Source organism: Hylaeus volcanicus, chromosome 2 (assembly GCF_026283585.1).
Source record: "Hylaeus volcanicus isolate JK05 chromosome 2, UHH_iyHylVolc1.0_haploid, whole genome shotgun sequence".
Taxonomy (NCBI): domain Eukaryota; kingdom Metazoa; phylum Arthropoda; class Insecta; order Hymenoptera; family Colletidae; genus Hylaeus; species Hylaeus volcanicus.
In genome coordinates, this window is record NC_071977.1 from 25,034,515 (window position 1) to 25,053,251 (window position 18,737).

Genomic DNA, 18,737 nt, shown 5'->3' on the forward strand with positions numbered 1-18,737 from the left:
TTTCACCACGCCTATCGGGCGCAAAAATTCCCGTCCACCGGAGTAGGATAATAAAATAAAACCGTCCCGTAATTTATGTGGCCGCGAGTGTCGTGGCGCTCTTTAATTATCAGGCCCAAAATTGCCATCGTCGCGCGGCAGGACGAAGAAACCGACGCGCGCTAGTGCGGTGGTCCAATTAACGAGGAAAAGAAGGGGTCGACGGGTTTCTTTCTTCTTTTTCTCCCCACCCTGAAACTTGGTGGCGTTTTATGTTTTTTTTTCCAATGCTTTCCCGCCCGTTTCTCTCCCTCGTCGTTCGACCCCACCGAACGCGCCATATGGAACAGCTTATTCGGCATGCGGAAAGAAAATATCGGCCTACCGAGAAAGTCCTCTTCCAACGAGGGCGAGCAACCCCACCATCGTCGACTTTGATCAGTCCGTTGGCGATTTTTATAGAATGAGTTCCCTCCGACGCCGACGTGACATTCCGCAACTGTCGACTCGACGGCTCCACGGAAATCCTCGAGATGCGAGTCGATCGCTCTTCCACGAAAACGCATCGCATCGATTCGAGTTAAAAATCTATTTCGAAGGTGTCGACGGAGACGATTATCCCTATTCCTAAAAATAATTAATAGTAAGAACTATCGCTTGGTAGAAGTGCCTTTTTTCTGAAGTAACCAAAGTGTACAACAAGCAACATGTATCGAACGATTATTCTCTGCAAGTATTCGTCGAGCATATGGTGAGACTTTAATCGAATACCAGGAATGGATTTTCAGCGAGATTGAAATAAAACATTGCACGCGTAGAATGTTGTAGAATAGGTAACGCGTATCGTCGAGAGGGAAAACCGATTGTAAAGGAAACGTTCTTTTCTCTGTTGCAGCGTTGAAGGTGAAGCTTATGTTGAGGCGACCCATCAATCAGCTGGTTGCGCAAGGCATCATGCCACGTAAGTATCCCTACTGGGCTAAAAATGTTTCCACTTTTTATCGAAAACGTTGCACGCACCTCTATCCGACAACCTTATGGACACGACCAAACATGAAACGAACAAATACTCGATTACCTCAGCGTCCCATGGACCCGGGCCAAATTTATCGCGTTAGAATCGCTCAAACGAGTGGTCTCAAAAAAATGCGTAGAAATCAAGAAACCTCTGTGAAATGTTTTTCCATTCCACAGCGTCGTCGGGACGCGAAATGACGCAACTTCGGTCGTAAAGATCTCGAGATTCGAAACAGGAGCGTCGGGAACAAGCACTCGTTAAACGGCGCACAACGTAAATTCAATTAGGTCGCCGTGTGTAAAATCGTTGGATGGATGGTGTTTAGACAGAGAGACGGAGAGGGGAATTTATTCGCCCGAGTTAGATTCAACGAGATCGTCAGCGGACGACAGCTTTTTTCCGCGGTCAGGGTCGATTAATCCACTTACAACTTAATTACCTCGCGATTACCAGCGACGGCTCGGTCGACAACGTGAAAGGAAGCAACTGAAACACGAGCAACTTCGTAAAGTACCTTAAATTGACGTACTCGCGTGTACGGCGGCTAATTGCGCGGTAATATCGCGTAACATCTTTTTAATGCAGCGTTCGATGTTCCCCAGTCGATTCCTTTCCAGGAATCTGCCTTTCCGAGGTCTCTGGCTTTCGAATCCATCGGTGGGAAGTTTTTACATTTTAATAAGCAGAGTTGAAACTGTCAGACCCATGAATCTCGAATTGTCGCGATAATCCTGTTAACATGACAGACTGACGAGACAGGTTTGATAATCGAATCTGCCAATGGATTAACATGGTAACTCGATGAAGTGACACTCGAACAGTTAATTTCTCGAGAGATAATCCGGTAAGTCGATAATGCAGTGATTCGATAGCGTTGTAGTCCACACGGATCCAATTTAACATACTACATCCGGACGAGGCAATAGTTCGATACGTTTACAGCTCGGATGTCGGAACCAGGTGCGAGAAGCCTAACCTAACTTCACGGCGACGTAGCATTGAAACTTGGAAGCGTGACCAGAAGACGACATTCGTACGAACCTGTCTTACAATTTATGTGCCCTGAATTCATCTCTAAAATTCTACTGGGTTGTCGAGGTGCAACCCATAAGTTGCCTGACGGAAATACGACGCCCAATTTTCTTCGCGTGGAACATGTACAGTACGTTCCACGGGATTCATTCATTTACTGCTTCCTGGACCCGAAGATATCGCGCGTTGCGCCGGGGGTAATGGTTTTTTCTGCGAAACGACTCGCGATGACGCTGTAAATCTGTTTACGGTGGACGATTAATTTCGCCTTCCCGCGCCGAATTTTAACGAACGCGTTTAATTCTTTTTTTGGGGGAGGAATGCTACGAGGGAGCGAACGAACCAATTTTCATCCGTCGAGCTACTAGATTTCTCTTAACGTCAAAAGCAGAAGACCACCTTAACGCTGCATCAGGTCGTTTCTATGGAAATATTTACGACCCGGCGAAAATGTTGAAAAAGATTGAATTCATACCAGAGTGGGACTCGTTGTTACAAAGTGTATCGTTTCCACGTACGTCCGAAAGTCGAACAATGCGCGAGTTAAACAGCGGACAGCTGCTCCTTGTACCACGCGTCGTCTTCTACGAGCTTGCGAGCTGGTACGCGCGGAAACGGTTGCATAACCGACAAGATTTTCCGAACTGTGTGCCGCCTTATTATACAATACGATCGCCCACGCGGATCCAGAATGAATATCGCAAAGAAGCAACGCGTGTGGATACAAAGGGGAGTTAAGTACATCGATTAACAGGACAGTTTGTCAAGTCAAGCGTAGATAAAGCTGGGTCGCTCGAGACCCATCAGTTTCAGAACGATATCGGTCAAATTCTTTTTCTTCGCCTAGATTTTAAAAACTTTTGAGAGATTCAGTAAATAAAGGATAAAACCAACGAAGGCAAGGATTCTTGATTGCATCTCGACCAGCTACATCTGAACGAAGTACTATCTTCCAGACGCCAAGTTTGTAAACCGATATTCGTGCACGTGTTCTATCAATCTTGAGAGCATTTAAGGTAGCAGGTAGCAGGTAGCAAATAAAATTACCTCCGTCAAAATATCGAAACCACTCGCCAGCCGGCCGTATAAATAATCGAAACACTTTTCTCACGCCTGTCAATCGCCGCTCGCAAGCTGCGTAACAGCTGTTTGGTTCTCGAAAACTTGATCGCGTTCCAACGAACGGCGACATTTATCGCCGCGAGCTAACGAGGCGCGCGTCGCCTCGCTTTGGTTCGGATTCGATAAGATCATAAATCGAAAATTGCGATTCCACGGTTACGACTACCGCGGATCACCGTACCACGGTCTGCGTCGTCCGATTGCGAATGATTTAGAGGAGTCGCTTCGCTTTTGCGGTCTGTTCTCGAACGTCTGCTGGTATCCCCTGCCGCCATTGGCCGCCTTGTTCGAGGCGGACAATTGGAATGCAACGACTTGCCATGAAATACGATTGTTTTTATCGTGTATGCTGTCGTTGCGATTGGAGTATTAACCAGTTTCCCTTTGATTGGGCAATTCGTTTCGATGGGAGCTGTTCGCGTTGGGAATAACGAAGTTCGACGTCCGTCGCTCCGAAGGACCACCTTGAGAATCTTCTTCGTCTCGATGCCACGCGATGCACTCCAACATGGCCGAACTACATACAGATTCATAAGGCATCTTTCGCAATTGAAAATGGCTGATGGAAACCTCGTAAACGGGTCATCAAACAGGATACGAACCGATAAATAGTATCCTTCGAAAAAGGGGTGCAATGGATTCAATCTAACAGTCTGCGGAACAAATGAAAAGGAATGAAGTAAAACAAACGATCCGTAGTGCCTGTATCGCAAGGCGAACTTTCCATTATCTATTCCGAGTTAACAGCCACCGTTTATTCATTCGCAATGAATTTTAAGCGTTCCAGAAATAGAATACTTTATGTTCTGCTCGGTTTTGCAACGCCCCGGATTGTTCGAAAGTACAAGGAACGTTGGGAACCTTCCGTTCTGGGGAATTAGAAAAAAGGTGCACGGTGCACGCTTTCACCCAAACAGAGCGATTCCATTTGCATGAAACACTTTCGAGAGCCCGTTTCGGGAAGGAGCGGTAATTGCCTCCGATTTCGGTGGAAATATCACGGAGCCGGTCGCGAATTCGAGAAACTCGGGTATCGAGACGCGTCGAATAACGAACATAGACGGCAAGGTTCGACCAGAAACCCAGTGGAACCGCAATGTTCGAGCGTTGCCTCGGCTCGGGAATTTATCGGACGAAATCCGCGTTTTCTAAGCTGGATATAGGCATCATTTATTTTTATGATCGTTCGCTGGTGGAATACCAGGGACCGGTGGCCGCGCACGTCCATCGCGAGCCGGTGATTTATGCGCGTTTCGATAGAAACTAGACAATTGGGTCACAGCTGGCTCGCGCGAAACACACGCACGCACCGACGCAGCCGATACACCGCCGGATACGCGTTTCGCCTAAGCGGACGCGCGTGGGTGAAACAAAAGCCGCGCCCGCGGGCCGAGAGGGATGGAAAGGAAGCCTAATTGAATCGAATCGCTCGTTTAATTTTAGAATTTCATTGTGCGCACCGCTCCCTTCCAGAAGATTTCCTCCGAGGATAACGACGAGGTGGAGGAATGCTCATCAACGCGTAATTTATTTTCGAGAGGCTAAAAATTCGCTCGTAAACGTTACACAAAACACGTTAAATGACCCGTTCACTGCTCAAATCGATTGAGTCCACTTTTTGAAAAAACTTTAATTTAAGTGTCAAAGCACTTGTTGGTACAGTCATAACTTTTGATATTTCATTGCTTTGCAAATCCTTGCAAATTCTATGTTTTATCATCGATTACTATGATTTTCCCCCAATAAACATCGTACTATAATAATATCCACGAGAATATCAATTGAAAAAAATGTGACCCGAAACCGTCTCGACACAGGGAAACTGTTAACGCGAGTACATGGCTCGCGAGAAACGTGCAGAGTTACGTCGTTGCGCCGTAAACACGGTCGAAATTAAAGTAGAGCTGGAATTTATTAGGTATGTCGGCCGGGAGACGCGACGAGGCGTGATTCGTGCGCGTTTCCACATTTCCGTTGCCACGTCGCCCGCGCCGTAGGTGGTGCAAGCGTTTTATTCCGTGTAATGAAGCCGACCGCCGTCTGCGCGGCTCGTCCGGAAATAGTGGCAGGGCGTTCGCGTAGAGAAAACGCTTCGGGGATCATTTATTCGGGGACTTAATGGTGTTGTGGAATGCGCGAGCGAGAGAGACGGAGAGCGAACTGGAGACCGTTTGACGTTGACACCAAAATGGCGCCACGCGGGGAGACCTTTGAGGGCCATCATCCCGGAAATTGATGCGTACAGTATGCGTCGGAGGACACCCCTAAAAGCTTCAGAAGTGCTTTTTCATACGGCCCCGTTCTTTTATTAGATCGCGCCCTTTGGCGACTTCTGCGCGCATGGAAACCTCGATGAAAGTACCGACATTCTTTTCGCCGCGATTTAAAAGGGCATTCCTTCTCCTCGCGACGAAAATAATCTATACTTTATGATTTACGAATTATTCTAATTTATAACTTACATGATATTTTCAAATATGATAACATTGTACGTATACCGAAATGTTAGTTCGTTTACATAATTACATAAATAAAATTCGTACCGTTTCAGCGCTGAAGACGCCGCCAGCGTTCCACGAGCAAAGGAAGCAGTTGGAGCGAGCGAAAACCGGCGACCTACTGAAGGCGAAGATCCAGCAGAGACCGGGCCGGGAGGAGCTGGTGAGGCAGCACATCCTCGAGGATGTGGGTCACGTGGACCCGAGCCTGGCCGAAAGACAACGCATGCTGAAGAAGGCCAGGCTAGCCGACCAGCTCAACGATCAGCTCAGTCATCGACCCGGACCGCTCGAGCTCATCCAGAAGAATATTCTCCACACGGAGGAGCCCATCGAAAGGGCGGTCAAAGGTGAGCGTCCACGCATTCATCTCCTCTGCCTCCCGCGATCTTGATCGATGCCCTATAAAAAGTCTGCACGAAGAACCTTCTCGACACCCAGAGAGTAGCAGCGAGCATAACCGAAGACAATGCTCGACGCTTCTCCAGTTCTCCTGGTTTCATTCGACCCTAGATGCTTTCTTTGCTAGAATATTTTCTAATCTGTCATTTCAGAGGGCCACATTCCCTTCAAGGCCACCTGCGAGGGCCAAGTAACGAAGCCTCAACACCCGGACCACTACATCACCTTCGAGGATGACTCTCAGAGTTCCGAAGGTGCGCCCTCGCCGCAGCTGGAGTCCCGATCGGACGTTCTGGAGACAGCGGCTGCCTCCGCGGGGATCGTCACTGTGTCCCTCAGCATCCCGACGACCGGCGGCGCCGTGGTCGTCTCATCCACGTCGCCGGTCTTCCAGCAAGCGGCGAACGAACCGACGATAAAAACTTTCGCGGAATTGTGCAACACCGTCGTTGGCTCGCAGCAGCAACAGCAACACCACCAGCAGCAGTCCCAGCAGCAACTGCAACATAGTCAGCAACATGCCTCCACGCAGGTGAGGCATTTCAAACCGAGTCTTCTAAATAAATCTGAGCGTACCGAATGCCAATATATTCACACGTTTGACAGCTGAAACAAACTCTTTCCAACTCTTGTATGTTCCGAGTCTGATACTTCGGTTCTGATATGTATATGCAAACCGATTCGCTGATCGGTAACCTCGATTGTTCTTGCATCGTATGTCACGCAATTCGTCAAGATCGCCACACGTGCATAGGCGACGCGAGTATATTCTTCGCGGAGAAAAAGGGGAGGTATTTAAAGATAATAACCGAGGAATGGCTCGGTAAGTTTGTAAGCTGTCGAACGCGAAAGAAACTTACCGAACCGAGCGCAAAAATAGATTTACGTCGGACGTTAAGTGCCGGTCATAAATTGGTGACCGACGATGTGGGCCGATTAATCGAGGATTCCACGGTGAAAAAAGCAACGATCTCTGTTAACAGGCGAGTCAGACGAACGGTCCATCGACGACCCTCCTTCCACTGGCGCCGGCGCCGAGTCCGATGTCCTTGGGTTCGACGACGTCCAGCCTGAGTCCCCTTTCCAATATCTCGATAGCGTCGCCCCCGGCACCACCGCCAGCCGCCATCACCCCGAGACCACAGCCGAGCCCGATAGCGGCATCCACGTGCCAGAGGAGCGACGCGCCTGGCAAGGATAAGAACAGGAAGAAGTCCAAGACCAAGAGCCAACCGAAAACGCGCACCATCAAGTTCCACGAGTACAAGGTAAGCTTCTGTTCGAACGTTAGACATGCCGAGGGGTGGGTAGAACGTATGAGCCAGCATGGGGTGGGTCGAGACGGTTGAAACGTTGGAAGATCTTTGGAGGATTGCTAGGATCCGCGTCCTTGACCCTTTGCTTCCAACGCTTTCAAGTGTTTTATTTGAAATTTACTTTAACGACAACGCGTGCGCGACGTCTATTTGGACATGATAGAATGTCGAGTGGGATTCGACAAAGGAGCTCCTGAGATAAAAACTCACATCAAGTCACACTTTACGTAGGAGTGCAATTGCTTAACCTCCGAAGTTTGCAAGCTCTTAGATTCGAGGACAACTATCAACTTTCCTATGATCGTATCTTGTAAACGAAAATCAGTCGATTCACGTGAGTCTGTAGCTTTCACCGTCGATTCGTTCCTGCGTCTGGATAGGCGTGAACGCCGGAGACAAAGAAGAAGCGGCAGAGACGCGGAGGTCGCGGAAGCTAAAAAGACAAAGCGGCGAAAAGAAAGCTGGGACGAGAAGGGCTAAAGGAGAAAAAAAAGGTGGAGAGAATAAGGCCGAGCCGGAGAAAGAGGAATCGCAGAAGAAGTAAAAGCAAAGTAAAAACGGGCACGGACGGCCGGTAAATCTTTGCGTCCGGTAGCCCGCGAAGAAGCAGTCTCTTTCTACCGCGTTCGACATCGAAGGGAGAGAAGAAGCACGGGAGAAGATCGTATCGGGTGATTAACTCTCGCGATCTCCTCGAAGGGCCCGGGGCCCACCTCGTTAGCTCTGAGTAATTCGAGCGCTAATTGCACCTAAGAGCGTGGAAGCCAGGGAGTGGATCGAATGGGGTCCAAGGGGAACCAAAACCCACGAATAGGTGGCAAGGCCCAGGCCACGCTCCCGAAACATTCGGGATATGGCATGGCCGGCGTGAAAGCGAGCCGGGAATGGGCGTGCAAATGAGGGCGCAGAAAACATCTTGATGTATCATTTATCACTCGCGCCACGGTCTCTCCTACGTCTACCGTTCTCTGTCCACTAACTCGATTTCTGCGTTAGTTTTTGCCACACGGACATTACCAGGAGTTGTACTCTGATTTTTCGAACCAACGAAACGTCTCAAGTAACCGCCAACGAGAAGAACATCGACAGAAGCTTCCACAAGCTTTCCGAAAGTAGTTTTCCAATTGTGAGACAAATTATATTAGAATAGAGAAGTAGGTTCCACAGGAATTTAGATAGATTCGTTTCCAAAACCTTTATTACTACGTAACGTCAGACAATGTTCTGTTACCAGGGCCCGCCAAACGCGCAGAAGACGTCGGTATCGTCGACGACTTCCGGCCTCGGTTCCGCGCCGCCTGGCGAGACCAGCTACGAGCTACTCCTTCAGCAGCAACAGCTCTTCCTTCAGTGGCAGCTCGAATGGCAGCACAAGGTACGTTGCGAGCCGTGGAAATCGATCGTTAGGCAAATAAAAGCTTTAACGTTACCTTCGTTTCGTTGAACAGTACCCTCAGATCATCCTACCGGCAGCGCAGAAGCCACTGTCCCTCACCAGCAGCGCTGCCAGCGATGCCGGAAGCATCAGCGGAAGCAGCGCGAACGCGCCCAGCCCTGCACCCTCAAACTCCTCGAACAACCCCTCGGAGCAGCCTCCGTTAAGGCCTCTGGGCAAGCTGGAGGAAATGAAAGGTATACTTCCACAGTACAGTCCCAATCAGCGTACCGTCGAAAATTAATTGCCGCGCGAAGATCGACGATACGATAGTAAACGAAACGCTTTAACAATGCCAGCGATTGACCCGTGGATAAACGTTGCCTTTTCAGTAAGCGATCTGAAAGTGGAACTGAAACGTCGAAACTTACCGGTGTCTGGCTCCAAGCCACAGCTGATCGAGCGATTAAAGCCGTTCACGGAATTGTCTAGCGGCAACTCGACGTCTAGCTCAAATGGTCCACACGTGACGCACATGGGCCACATATTGATGGACACCCCAGGACCGGTGACATCCGACGAATCAAGCTCCCATGCCAAGAGCCCGAGCTCGGCCATAAAGGACGAACCCAACAGTCCGAGGATGGATTCCCCGCATGGAAGTGAACACGACGATCCGTCGAGCCCGCCAGGTATTACTTACGTTTCGTTACGATAACGTTTATACACGTTTTCTGAATATCCGTGATTCTGAGTGGCGAATACGTGAACACCTATCTTACATTTCATTTACTTCAACATTGTTTTCACCGTGTATATCAATCGCGAAACGTTTCGGAATGAATCGCACGTGGGTATTTTCACGATGCAGCCCGTGTTTCAGGAGACGACATCATCAAAGAGCAAAGAAAGCGGATAGAAGAGCTGCAGCGCGAACTGTACAAGTCCCAGCAACAACTTCAACAGATCCGTCAGACTCAGCCGACCACCGTTCACGCTGAGAAGCTGGTGCTTCAGCAGCACATACAGAACAAGATGCAGCAGCAGCAGCTGGCACTGCACCTGCAACAACTGCAACACTTGCAGCAGCAACAGCAACAGCATCAGCAGCAGCAACAGCAGAACCACCAGCAGTCACAGCAGCAGACGCAGCAACAGCACGCCGCCTTCCAGCAACTGAACGCGAAGGCCAGCCTCGCGGCGTTCCTGCAGGCGCAACCGAACAACGCTGCCACCATTCTTGATTCCTCCACTTTGACAGCGATCAATAACAAGAAAAATCAAGCCAAAAATAGCGCCACCGTTCAAATACCTACCGCGATCGTTCTGAATCTGGCCAAGCCAGCGAAACTAAACGGTTCGCTGCTCGGTGCACTGGTGGCTCAGGCGCAGGCACAGCAGCAGCAGCAGCACCAGCAACAACAGCATCAACACCACCAGCATCAGCAACAGCAGACGGCTCCGTCCGAGGACAGCAAACCGCCTCCGCCTCAATACGACGAAGCCGCTAAGCTCCTAAAAGTGAGAATACTTTAAACTTCTAGCACCAGACAGAGCTGATTTCTTTTATTATTCTTGAAAATCACTATTTTGATTGCCTCATGTCGCATATAAGAACAACTTTGAGAAGATTAATATGAAATTCATCATTTATCATATTCTTTCAGCTCATACAATTGATTCCTTCCATTCCTACTCAAAAGACTGAAAAATAGGAAAAAAATAGGTGGTGTTACAGTTAAGCTCCGCAGTGTGTTGCTTAGTTTCAGTTATACGACACGAACAGAATTCTTAAATTACTCTTTACGAGACAAAGTCTATTCTGTATATTCAGGTAAAAATTGAGCCAGTCCAGAAGAACCACATCAAAAGCCAAGTTGTGGACGATGTGCTGGAGATCCTTATAAAAAATGGCGAGCTTCCACCGAGCGCTGCGCAGGACCCAGCCACCCCCACGACCCCCAACAGACAGCTCCAGCAGAACCTGGTGTTCACCGCGCCAGCCGACAGCCAGACCCACTCGTTGGTGTTCACCGCTGCTAGTCCGATCAGTCCGATCAGCCCGATAGCGATGGAGGTTACCCAAAGCGATTGTGTGAGTTCCCCGGCACCGGCACCGCCGCCGCCACCGCCACCATTGCCTTTGCCGACGTTCTCCATTCAGTTACCCTCCGCGTTGCAACAGTTGCAGCAACAAGAGGAGATGTCGTCCTTCGGCACGGACCTGCTGACGTCGGAAGCCGAGCTGGACACGGCGATGCTCCTCAGTCCTCAGTCGGGTCAGCAGTCGTCGCCCGATCCCCAACCACCCCAAGAAGTGACGTCGTCAGACAACGCCAACTTAGACCTCAAGGTAAGTTCAATCCAGATGAAATCCAGCTAACGAGATACATCGCTCAACTGTAACACTGATTCTCTATTTTCTATAAAATAGAAAATCAACGTCGGCGCATGTAAGCGGAGCTATTAGTACTTATATATTTCCTAAAACTAATTTCTTAAGTGTAATGGGCCTGACCGACTCCTGATAGTGAACGCGAGTAATACCGCACATTCTCTGTTATCTCCCCAGGAGCTCGGGTTAGATCTAGAGACCCTGGACACCATGGACTTCGGCCAGCTGGACTGCGACCTGGGCGTCAAAATGGAAGCCCCCCAGGAGCTAATGGACATCGGTGACATGCCCATGGACATGGACGACTCGGATTGGTTGGACTCCCTGATGCCCCAGTCGCCACCGACCGCTTCCACGACGATGTCCAATCATCAGCCGACACCCTCCATGAGTCTTTCCTCAGGAACGGACATCTACGACCCTTTGTTGGCCAGCAGCCAAGACCCGTTCGATCTCTTCAACATGGAGGACTCCGACTTCAAAATGTCCTCCGATCTCTCGCTGACTTGGGACAAAGTCGACTTCGCGACCTAGCCCGAGATACCCCTGAGGGGCTCGGCCTTGTGTACTTAACTGTCCAACGGGGAACGAAGGAGCCTTCGAAACACATGGACGACTCGACCACGGCAAAAGCCACGAAAGTGCTACGCGTGTTGTGTGAATTAGTCTGTGACTGGTGCATTTTGGCGGATCGTATCGCTCGACGATACGTATTCGTGGCAGATTCCAGCGGTGCCTCGCGTGGACGCCGAACAACGTACTTACCGCGCGGTACTCGTGCTTCTGGGACGAACGGAGCAGAGGACTATCGTGCGAATATAGGAGTAAAATAGCTGTATAATTTTCACGTGCGAGATTTTAGGTGAGTAACTTATAAACCACGCCCGCGGACGATGCACAATCACGAGCCATCGGAGCGTGAAGACGCAAGGACGGGAGCACGGAGCGAGATACCGCGTAACAGACGTTTCTAAAGGGTCTTTGCAGAGCATTAATGTGCACGATTGCACTTCGGTCTTCCTCGGTCGGTAGATGGAACCAATATCCACGAGAGCGTCGGTCTTTTCGTTTCCTGCGCAGCTCGATCGAGATCGTACGGATCGTTCACTGAAAGTGGTCTCTGTATATTGGATGAAGTACGAGGCTTACGAGGGTAGGCCTCTGGCAGCCATCTTTGAGAATTTGCCACCTGAACTATCTGAACAGCGACTACGTTCTAGTACTATTAGAATATATGTACTAATTCTATACACTGGGAATACAGAAGACGCGAAAATTCGTGAAATATATTACATGATATATGTACTTTAAAAGTATATACGTGATTATAATCTTGAAGGAAAAATGGTATTCGTTATCGATGGAATATACATATACAGTTCGTACTGTACTACTTTGAATTTCTTACGAACACTACAAATATTTGGAAATGAAATTTACAGTATATGCATGATAATATACGAATACAAGAGACTGCAAAAGTGCACAGAATGTCTCGAACCAGTAAAAAGAAAAACTGCTACGAAGAGAGTAGTAGCGCAGTACCTCAATCGCCATGCATGCGACGCATGTGGATTTTCCCAAAAATGGTAGCCTCCAGATCCTCGCAGAGGCTATAGGTCTATGCCACATCCAGTACACATAGATCAGTGATCGCAGTGACGACGCAACGGCAACCGACGGTCGTCCCGCTACCGTAAACAAGATGACAACGACGCTGTCTTCAAAATTCTCCAAAGAATCTCCTTGCGAGCGTTTTTAGCTAGTTTTTACTATCCAGTCTACAGTCGTGTGTTGCTTGAGTTTTAATAACTCCGAATAGCGTGTGTGTTAAACAGGAAATATCGGGAAAGCCGCGTATAGGTTTTTCTCGTATGCTTCCCCTCAACACCCACCCAGCCACCCCTCCTGCTCCCTCTAAGAATAAAATAAAAAACTCAACCATATACAATCGTAATAATATAATCGGATAATTATTACATTTACGGGAATCTAATATAAATGTAACGATCGTAAAGGCTATGTATGTCTGTATGTGTACGTACATATACCTATACATAAGAATATATGTAAAATACAATGATACAGGCTGCGTCCTGAAGCCGAGGTGCGGTCGAAGAAGAACGAAATAGAAAATGCTAACACAAAAAAAAAAAGGAAAACACGAAGAACGGAAAAGAAAAACAGAAGTAAGCAAAAGTCGACGGCTTTCCCGCACAGCTATATAATTTTCTAAGCAAGAGCATGTGATGTTAGAGGTTACATACTACGTTACTTTAATCACACAGTAATCGCATAGAAATTTCGGAATGGGTGCGGTCAATGATGTACCGATGTCAGGCTAACGTGCGGTTCTCCCGTTTCTTTTTATTCCCCTCTAACGAATCTTTTTTGTTGTTTTTTTGTGACATTCCATGTTTCCAAACACGCACGAGCAAGAGATCCAAGCTAAAAGTTGAAGGATTCGTCCCAGAATTTTGATTGACTGCTCCCTCTCGTCTAGTAAATCGACCTTATATAACTTAGGCCCTGTTAAGTGCCTATCGGTAATATTTATCTGATAACAATAATAATATACAATTATTAGAGATAGAAGTGAAAATAAAGATGTACTCGTTTTGGGGGAAAACGTTAAGAGAATCTTTAGAGAGGAGGCCAGAGAGTCTATCATTTTTCTGAGACACCCTTCGCAGAACCAAATGGCTTCGTACGTAGACGTTACGATAAAGGATCGCACTGCCTAAATCGGTAATAAGGAGAGAAAGTCGTGAATGCGAGATGTGTCTCCGAGCGTGGATAATGCGTGAAAATGTATGTGAGTGCCTGGAAACGGTATCAGCGTACGTGATCAACGATGGTGCTAAACGAAATCCTAATTAAAGCTATCAATTGTCCTCGAGACGCCGCGGTTGAATCGCGAAACATCCTTGCACAATCGAGTGCAACTAAATTATCAACGTTGATACCCGCAACAATGGCGACGTAATTCTGACAAATTATCGTAAGACTGTGCCCAGCAGCTGTCAAAATTTCTAGGCTTCGATCAATGAAGCTTGCATCTGTAAAAAACCAATTTATTTCTCTATGATTGGCGTAACTTTGAACAAAGAATTCGATACCGCAAAGAGTGTTTCGTCGATTCACGTAGATTAAACGTGAACCCCTTGTTTTAGCGATCGGAAGTGGCACTGTGGCAAGCGAAATCCTATCATCATCGTTCACCCCAATATCGCGCAACGAAGAAGCAGCAAAAGAATGCAACATTCCAAACGTTCACGCGCAAAACAGAGAAACATCCCGTGGCCCTCGAGACACCATGTTCCAAAGCTAGAAACAGCCGGGGAACCAAACGCGACTCGTTCTCCATTTCCGAGTACTCTCCAGCTGAACGCCAACTACGAAGGAAGCCTCGGTTAACGCGCTTGTCGTGTTTTACACTCTGTCTTTTACTACAGTCATTTAATACAGGATGTCCAGAAATTAGTGCGACGCTTGACTCGCGTTTTAGTCACTACGGAAATTTTTGCCCTCTTGGTCGAGATCCATTCGAAAACCGTGCATTTAGGTGGAACCGCTTCCCTTCGATTCGTCCGTTCGATCCGATTATACAAGTCGCTTCGTAACCACGCTACTAACTCTGCATTTAAATTCTCTAATCGCGCGATAAGCAAGGAGAAAGGGAGAGAACTAAATAAAGAGCTGCGCCCCAGCGCTGGGAGAATAAAGGGGGGAACATGGTGCGTGATCGGGGTTGAGAATCGTGCCAAAAAATATCCTTGCCACCGCGTATCGCTTCGTCATACGAAACGTACCACCCGTTGCCATGACAATAAGAGTTTTCTTTAGCGTGTTGTAAAGTAATTATTGTATCATACATGAATCGAAATCGAGGGGAGTACCGCCCACAGAGTGATGTCCACAAAGCTTCACGTCAGCTTTCTTCACTCCCGTTATCGTGAACATGAATGCTACTTCAGTTTCATTCGTGGCCAACGACTTTGATCGAAGCAAAATTAACCCTCAAAATACTCAACTGAGAACGACAAAAATGTTATGTTTAAAAAGTCATTAGGAAAATGTTATGTCAATGACTCCTGGTACTTTCCTTCGGGAGAAATTTAATAACTCTTAATAGCCTGAATGTTTACAAAATCATAGATGCATGAGCAATCAATAATTCATTTCTTTTTATAAGTTTGAAAAATTATAATAAACTTCGATGGGGGTCGATCCATGATGGCCTTGAACAGTCAATTAATTTTACTCGATTATATTTTGTTTCTGTTTTAACACGTTCGCTGCCACCGTTCGGTTGCAAAACCCAACATTACACTTATAGTCATTTTATTCAGCGTAGCGCATACTTTCAATTGCATACGAATACTCGTATTAAAGAGGCACAACTGAATATTCTAACTAATATAAAACTGGGCCATAGGTCGGACTTCATTTGTTTTGTGGTAGCGAGCGTGTCAATGTATCGCAGCAAATATCGTTGCTTGTCGTCGCGATCCCGCGATTATTTCACTTTCTTCGAATCATGAAATCTGTCGATGATTGATTGATCGATTTTGTCAGGCTGTGCGAATCTGGTAGTCTGTGTCGTGGAGACGCGTAACAGTGTCTTTTTGTTTGTATAATCGAGCGTGTGTGAGAGCGTGTGTCAGAGAGTAGCGCGCGATGAAAATATAAATAATTAAAAAAAACCAAGAAGATGAAGAAGAAGAAGAAGAAGAAGAAGGAGAAGAAGAGGCAGAGATTAGATGAAATTTGACATCGTGGACGTGACTGTAATCGTCTCTGTATAGTTTTTTGCAAAATATATCGTGTATAGACGTACTGCGTGCGGTTGCGCCGAAAACAACAAAAGTTAAAAAAAAAAAAGAAGAACGATTGTGCGAACACGCGCTTGCGCGTGCGCAAACACACACACACATACAATCACACGAACATATTTTGTATGAGCATGCGAAGAAAGAAATGGTATAAGTTTTGTTAAGTATCTATGAATTTATTGTAATGATATGTACGTTTAAGTAACGATCACGTAATTATTGCTAGAGAGAGTGTTATTTATTTTTATTTGTTGCAAATTTATCGATTGCCTTCCATTTGAGTAAATAAATAAATCTAAAGTTATTCGCTAAGATGTACGTTTATTTTCCTGATGATTTCCCGCGGCACGCCATTATGTTCATAAATCATTTCTATGCGATTGTACAAATAAATACTTATCAATTAATAGTAGAAAATGTGTGAGAACTTGGGCTTTTACTTTATTACTTGACTCTCGTATTTAATGCATCGGAAGAACTTCGCGCGGAAATTCCTTTTAGAAATATCTATTTATACCCCAAGCATGCGCAGTAACGCTTCCGAAGTACTGAGTTTATCAGTACGTAAACGTCAAATCGAATCAATTCCACGGTCTGTTAATTCGAAGTTTAAGAAAGTTAAACAAGTGTAAACACAATGAAAACCGACAACAATGTGTAATATCGATACTCCGAATATAATACGACTCCGAGTACAAATCAATCCAACTCCGTACACTTATTCGCGTTTCGTGTTTAGCAATAAAAATCGTACAGCAAACCTAACCTCAGAAATGTTTATATTATAATTGTGACTAGTGTAAAATTTCTAGGTGACAAGTGAGTACCTTGCATTGGTAGCGGTACCTTCATTCTCTATGTTTCATTGATAAACAGAAAATTATAACACAATTGAAATAATACGAAATTACCATGTACATAAAATGCGATGTTTTACTACTTATATCATGGACGATTGCCAATAGTGAATATACATTTTAGAAAATATCAGTACCTGAAATCTAAGTTAATTGTAAAGATGAAACGCAAACCAAAAGTGATAGCAACTGATGCAACAGCCCCAAAGAAACAACATTGGGCAACAGGTTTACTTGTTTCTATGGAAGATCCTGATCTTAAAGTGAAGGAGGATGATAAAGTGGTTGTCATCAAAGACAAATATCCAAAAGCCCAATTTCATTTCCTGGTCTTACCAAAAGTAAACATACCTTCTTTATGGCATGTAAAAAAAGAAAATGAAGATTTGTTGCTTCACATGGCTAAAGTTGCAGAAGATATAACTAAGGAACATAAGGATTCAGAATTTTTGTATGTACAGATAATGCAAATAATATCTATATTGCTAACCAGGTGGCCATAGTATATAATAAGGTAATGCATTCAACATATTATTTACAGTATTGGATATCATGCTGTACCTAGCATGCAACGGTTACACTTGCATGTAATTAGTACAGACTTCAACAGTTCCTGTTTAAAAACAAAATATCACTGGAACTCGTACACAACTCCGTTCTTTTTACATTCTAAGGGTAAGATGTACATCTTATACTATTCACGATGAATGCCACTCTTTCGCGAGAAGCGCTTTATGTTTTTTCGGTTACAGATATTTGCAAGGAGTTGCACGAGAAAGGCGAGCTCAAGAAGCTGAAAACCGAGGACAGCGCCGAGCATCTTAATACTCCACTAAAATGTCACAAATGTCCCGCCACTCCGAAAAATATGCCCGAGTTGAAAAAACACTTGTTGACACATTTACCGAATCGAAAAAGTAGCGGCAGCTCCGATTAATGTAGCGATGATAAATGACCATCGCGAACGGGACAATTTGAATTAAAGTTAATTATTTGCAATAGCGACGACACCACCGATTTCATTAGTATAAGAGTATGTTGGATGGGGCATGTCGCTGAATTTTTATGACAATTTTCTTCGTTGATCCGGTTTCGTTTCCAAACCGAAGCACTCCTAGTACGAAGTACCCAAAACTCTCTAATAAATATATCTTAACTTAAATTGTTATCAAAACATTCGATGACATGTCCCCCTATACATACTCGAAGGACGTTGAAATCGGCGAGTTCAACGCTATTGTAAATCATTGCCGAATTGAATAATGAATTATCTATTTTAACAATTAAATGTCTTTCTCCATTCTGTGGTTCCCTAAGTTATAGCCAAGCTTAACGCAAAACATATTGTTATCTTATCTAGTATCAATTAGCGTTAAAGATCCAGAAGCCCAGGAATGGGCAAGTGGGCTCTACGAGTATAAACATCACGGGACATTGGTGAAGCACAGCTACGAGCCATATGACGTCACAGTGAGATAAGACGGTAGAAATAATCGTAGTAATGGGGACGATCCAGCACTTATCGCGTACACTCGCATACTAACAACGCCGATACGACCCATTCCTGCGGTGCTTCCTATCAGTCATTCTTATTGTGACCGTCACTTTCCTTTCGCGTACTCCGCGACGAGACCCACTCTATACCTGAGAGTCAAAGTTGTTCATTCCTGTCGTAGACATTTGAACGCTGACGTGGTCAAAAGTACGATTTTAGAATATTCAATGACTAGGCGATGTAATTAGTGCGAAATGTACGTTAAGGTTCTGGTAAAAAAAAAAAATATATATATATCATTCTATATATTATCATAATTTTCCGTTTCCCATTTTCATGTGATAACATTTCACTCCTGAAAACTTGATGATCCTTCGATTTTTGATGACTAGCGATCCTCAGTTTTTAACACG

The 18,737-nt window shown here is 45.9% G+C and overlaps 2 protein-coding genes across 6 annotated transcripts in view; both read left to right on the forward strand.

Moving 5' to 3' along the window:
• The window catches only part of LOC128872228 (myocardin-related transcription factor B-like), a 236,121-nt gene extending 219,845 nt beyond the window's left edge, over positions 1–16,276 (forward strand). For 3 of the 4 annotated variants that reach the window (XM_054114686.1, XM_054114688.1, XM_054114689.1), the window contains 10 exons: positions 875–940; positions 5,703–5,999; positions 6,204–6,583; positions 7,035–7,319; positions 8,602–8,742; positions 8,816–8,999; positions 9,135–9,434; positions 9,626–10,263; positions 10,577–11,095; positions 11,315–16,276. In XM_054114686.1, the coding sequence (XP_053970661.1) occupies positions 875–940; positions 5,703–5,999; positions 6,204–6,583; positions 7,035–7,319; positions 8,602–8,742; positions 8,816–8,999; positions 9,135–9,434; positions 9,626–10,263; positions 10,577–11,095; positions 11,315–11,671 (3,167 nt within the window). In that variant the 3' untranslated portion in view covers positions 11,672–16,276. The remainder of the gene's footprint in view (positions 1–874; positions 941–5,702; positions 6,000–6,203; positions 6,584–7,034; positions 7,320–8,601; positions 8,743–8,815; positions 9,000–9,134; positions 9,435–9,625; positions 10,264–10,576; positions 11,096–11,314) is intronic. The other variant, XM_054114687.1, reaches the window with a different exon arrangement.
• A 262-nt stretch (positions 16,277–16,538) lies between these two features.
• Positions 16,539–18,628, forward strand: LOC128872232 (aprataxin). 2 transcript variants are annotated; one of them, XM_054114697.1, is made up of 4 exons: positions 16,541–16,791; positions 16,954–17,280; positions 17,371–17,504; positions 17,582–18,628. In XM_054114697.1, exons 2-4 carry the CDS (start codon positions 16,991–16,993, stop codon positions 17,764–17,766), a joined length of 609 nt encoding a protein of 202 aa, XP_053970672.1. In that variant the 5' UTR covers positions 16,541–16,791; positions 16,954–16,990; the 3' UTR covers positions 17,767–18,628. The 2 variants fall into 2 exon arrangements, with proteins under 2 accessions (XP_053970671.1, XP_053970672.1); XM_054114696.1 differs by having other exon boundaries at positions 16,539–17,280.
• Positions 18,629–18,737: the final 109 nt, after the last annotated feature.

Coding starts and splice junctions, on each gene's coding strand:
- LOC128872232 (XM_054114696.1), top strand. CDS start 16,901: ATGTTTTACTACTTATATCATGGACGATTGCCAATAGTGAATATACAT. Junction 17,281..17,370: donor CATAAGGATTCAGAATTTTT/GTATGTACAGAT, acceptor TATTATTTACAG/TATTGGATATCATGCTGTAC. Junction 17,505..17,581: donor GTTCTTTTTACATTCTAAGG/GTAAGATGTACA, acceptor TTTCGGTTACAG/ATATTTGCAAGGAGTTGCAC.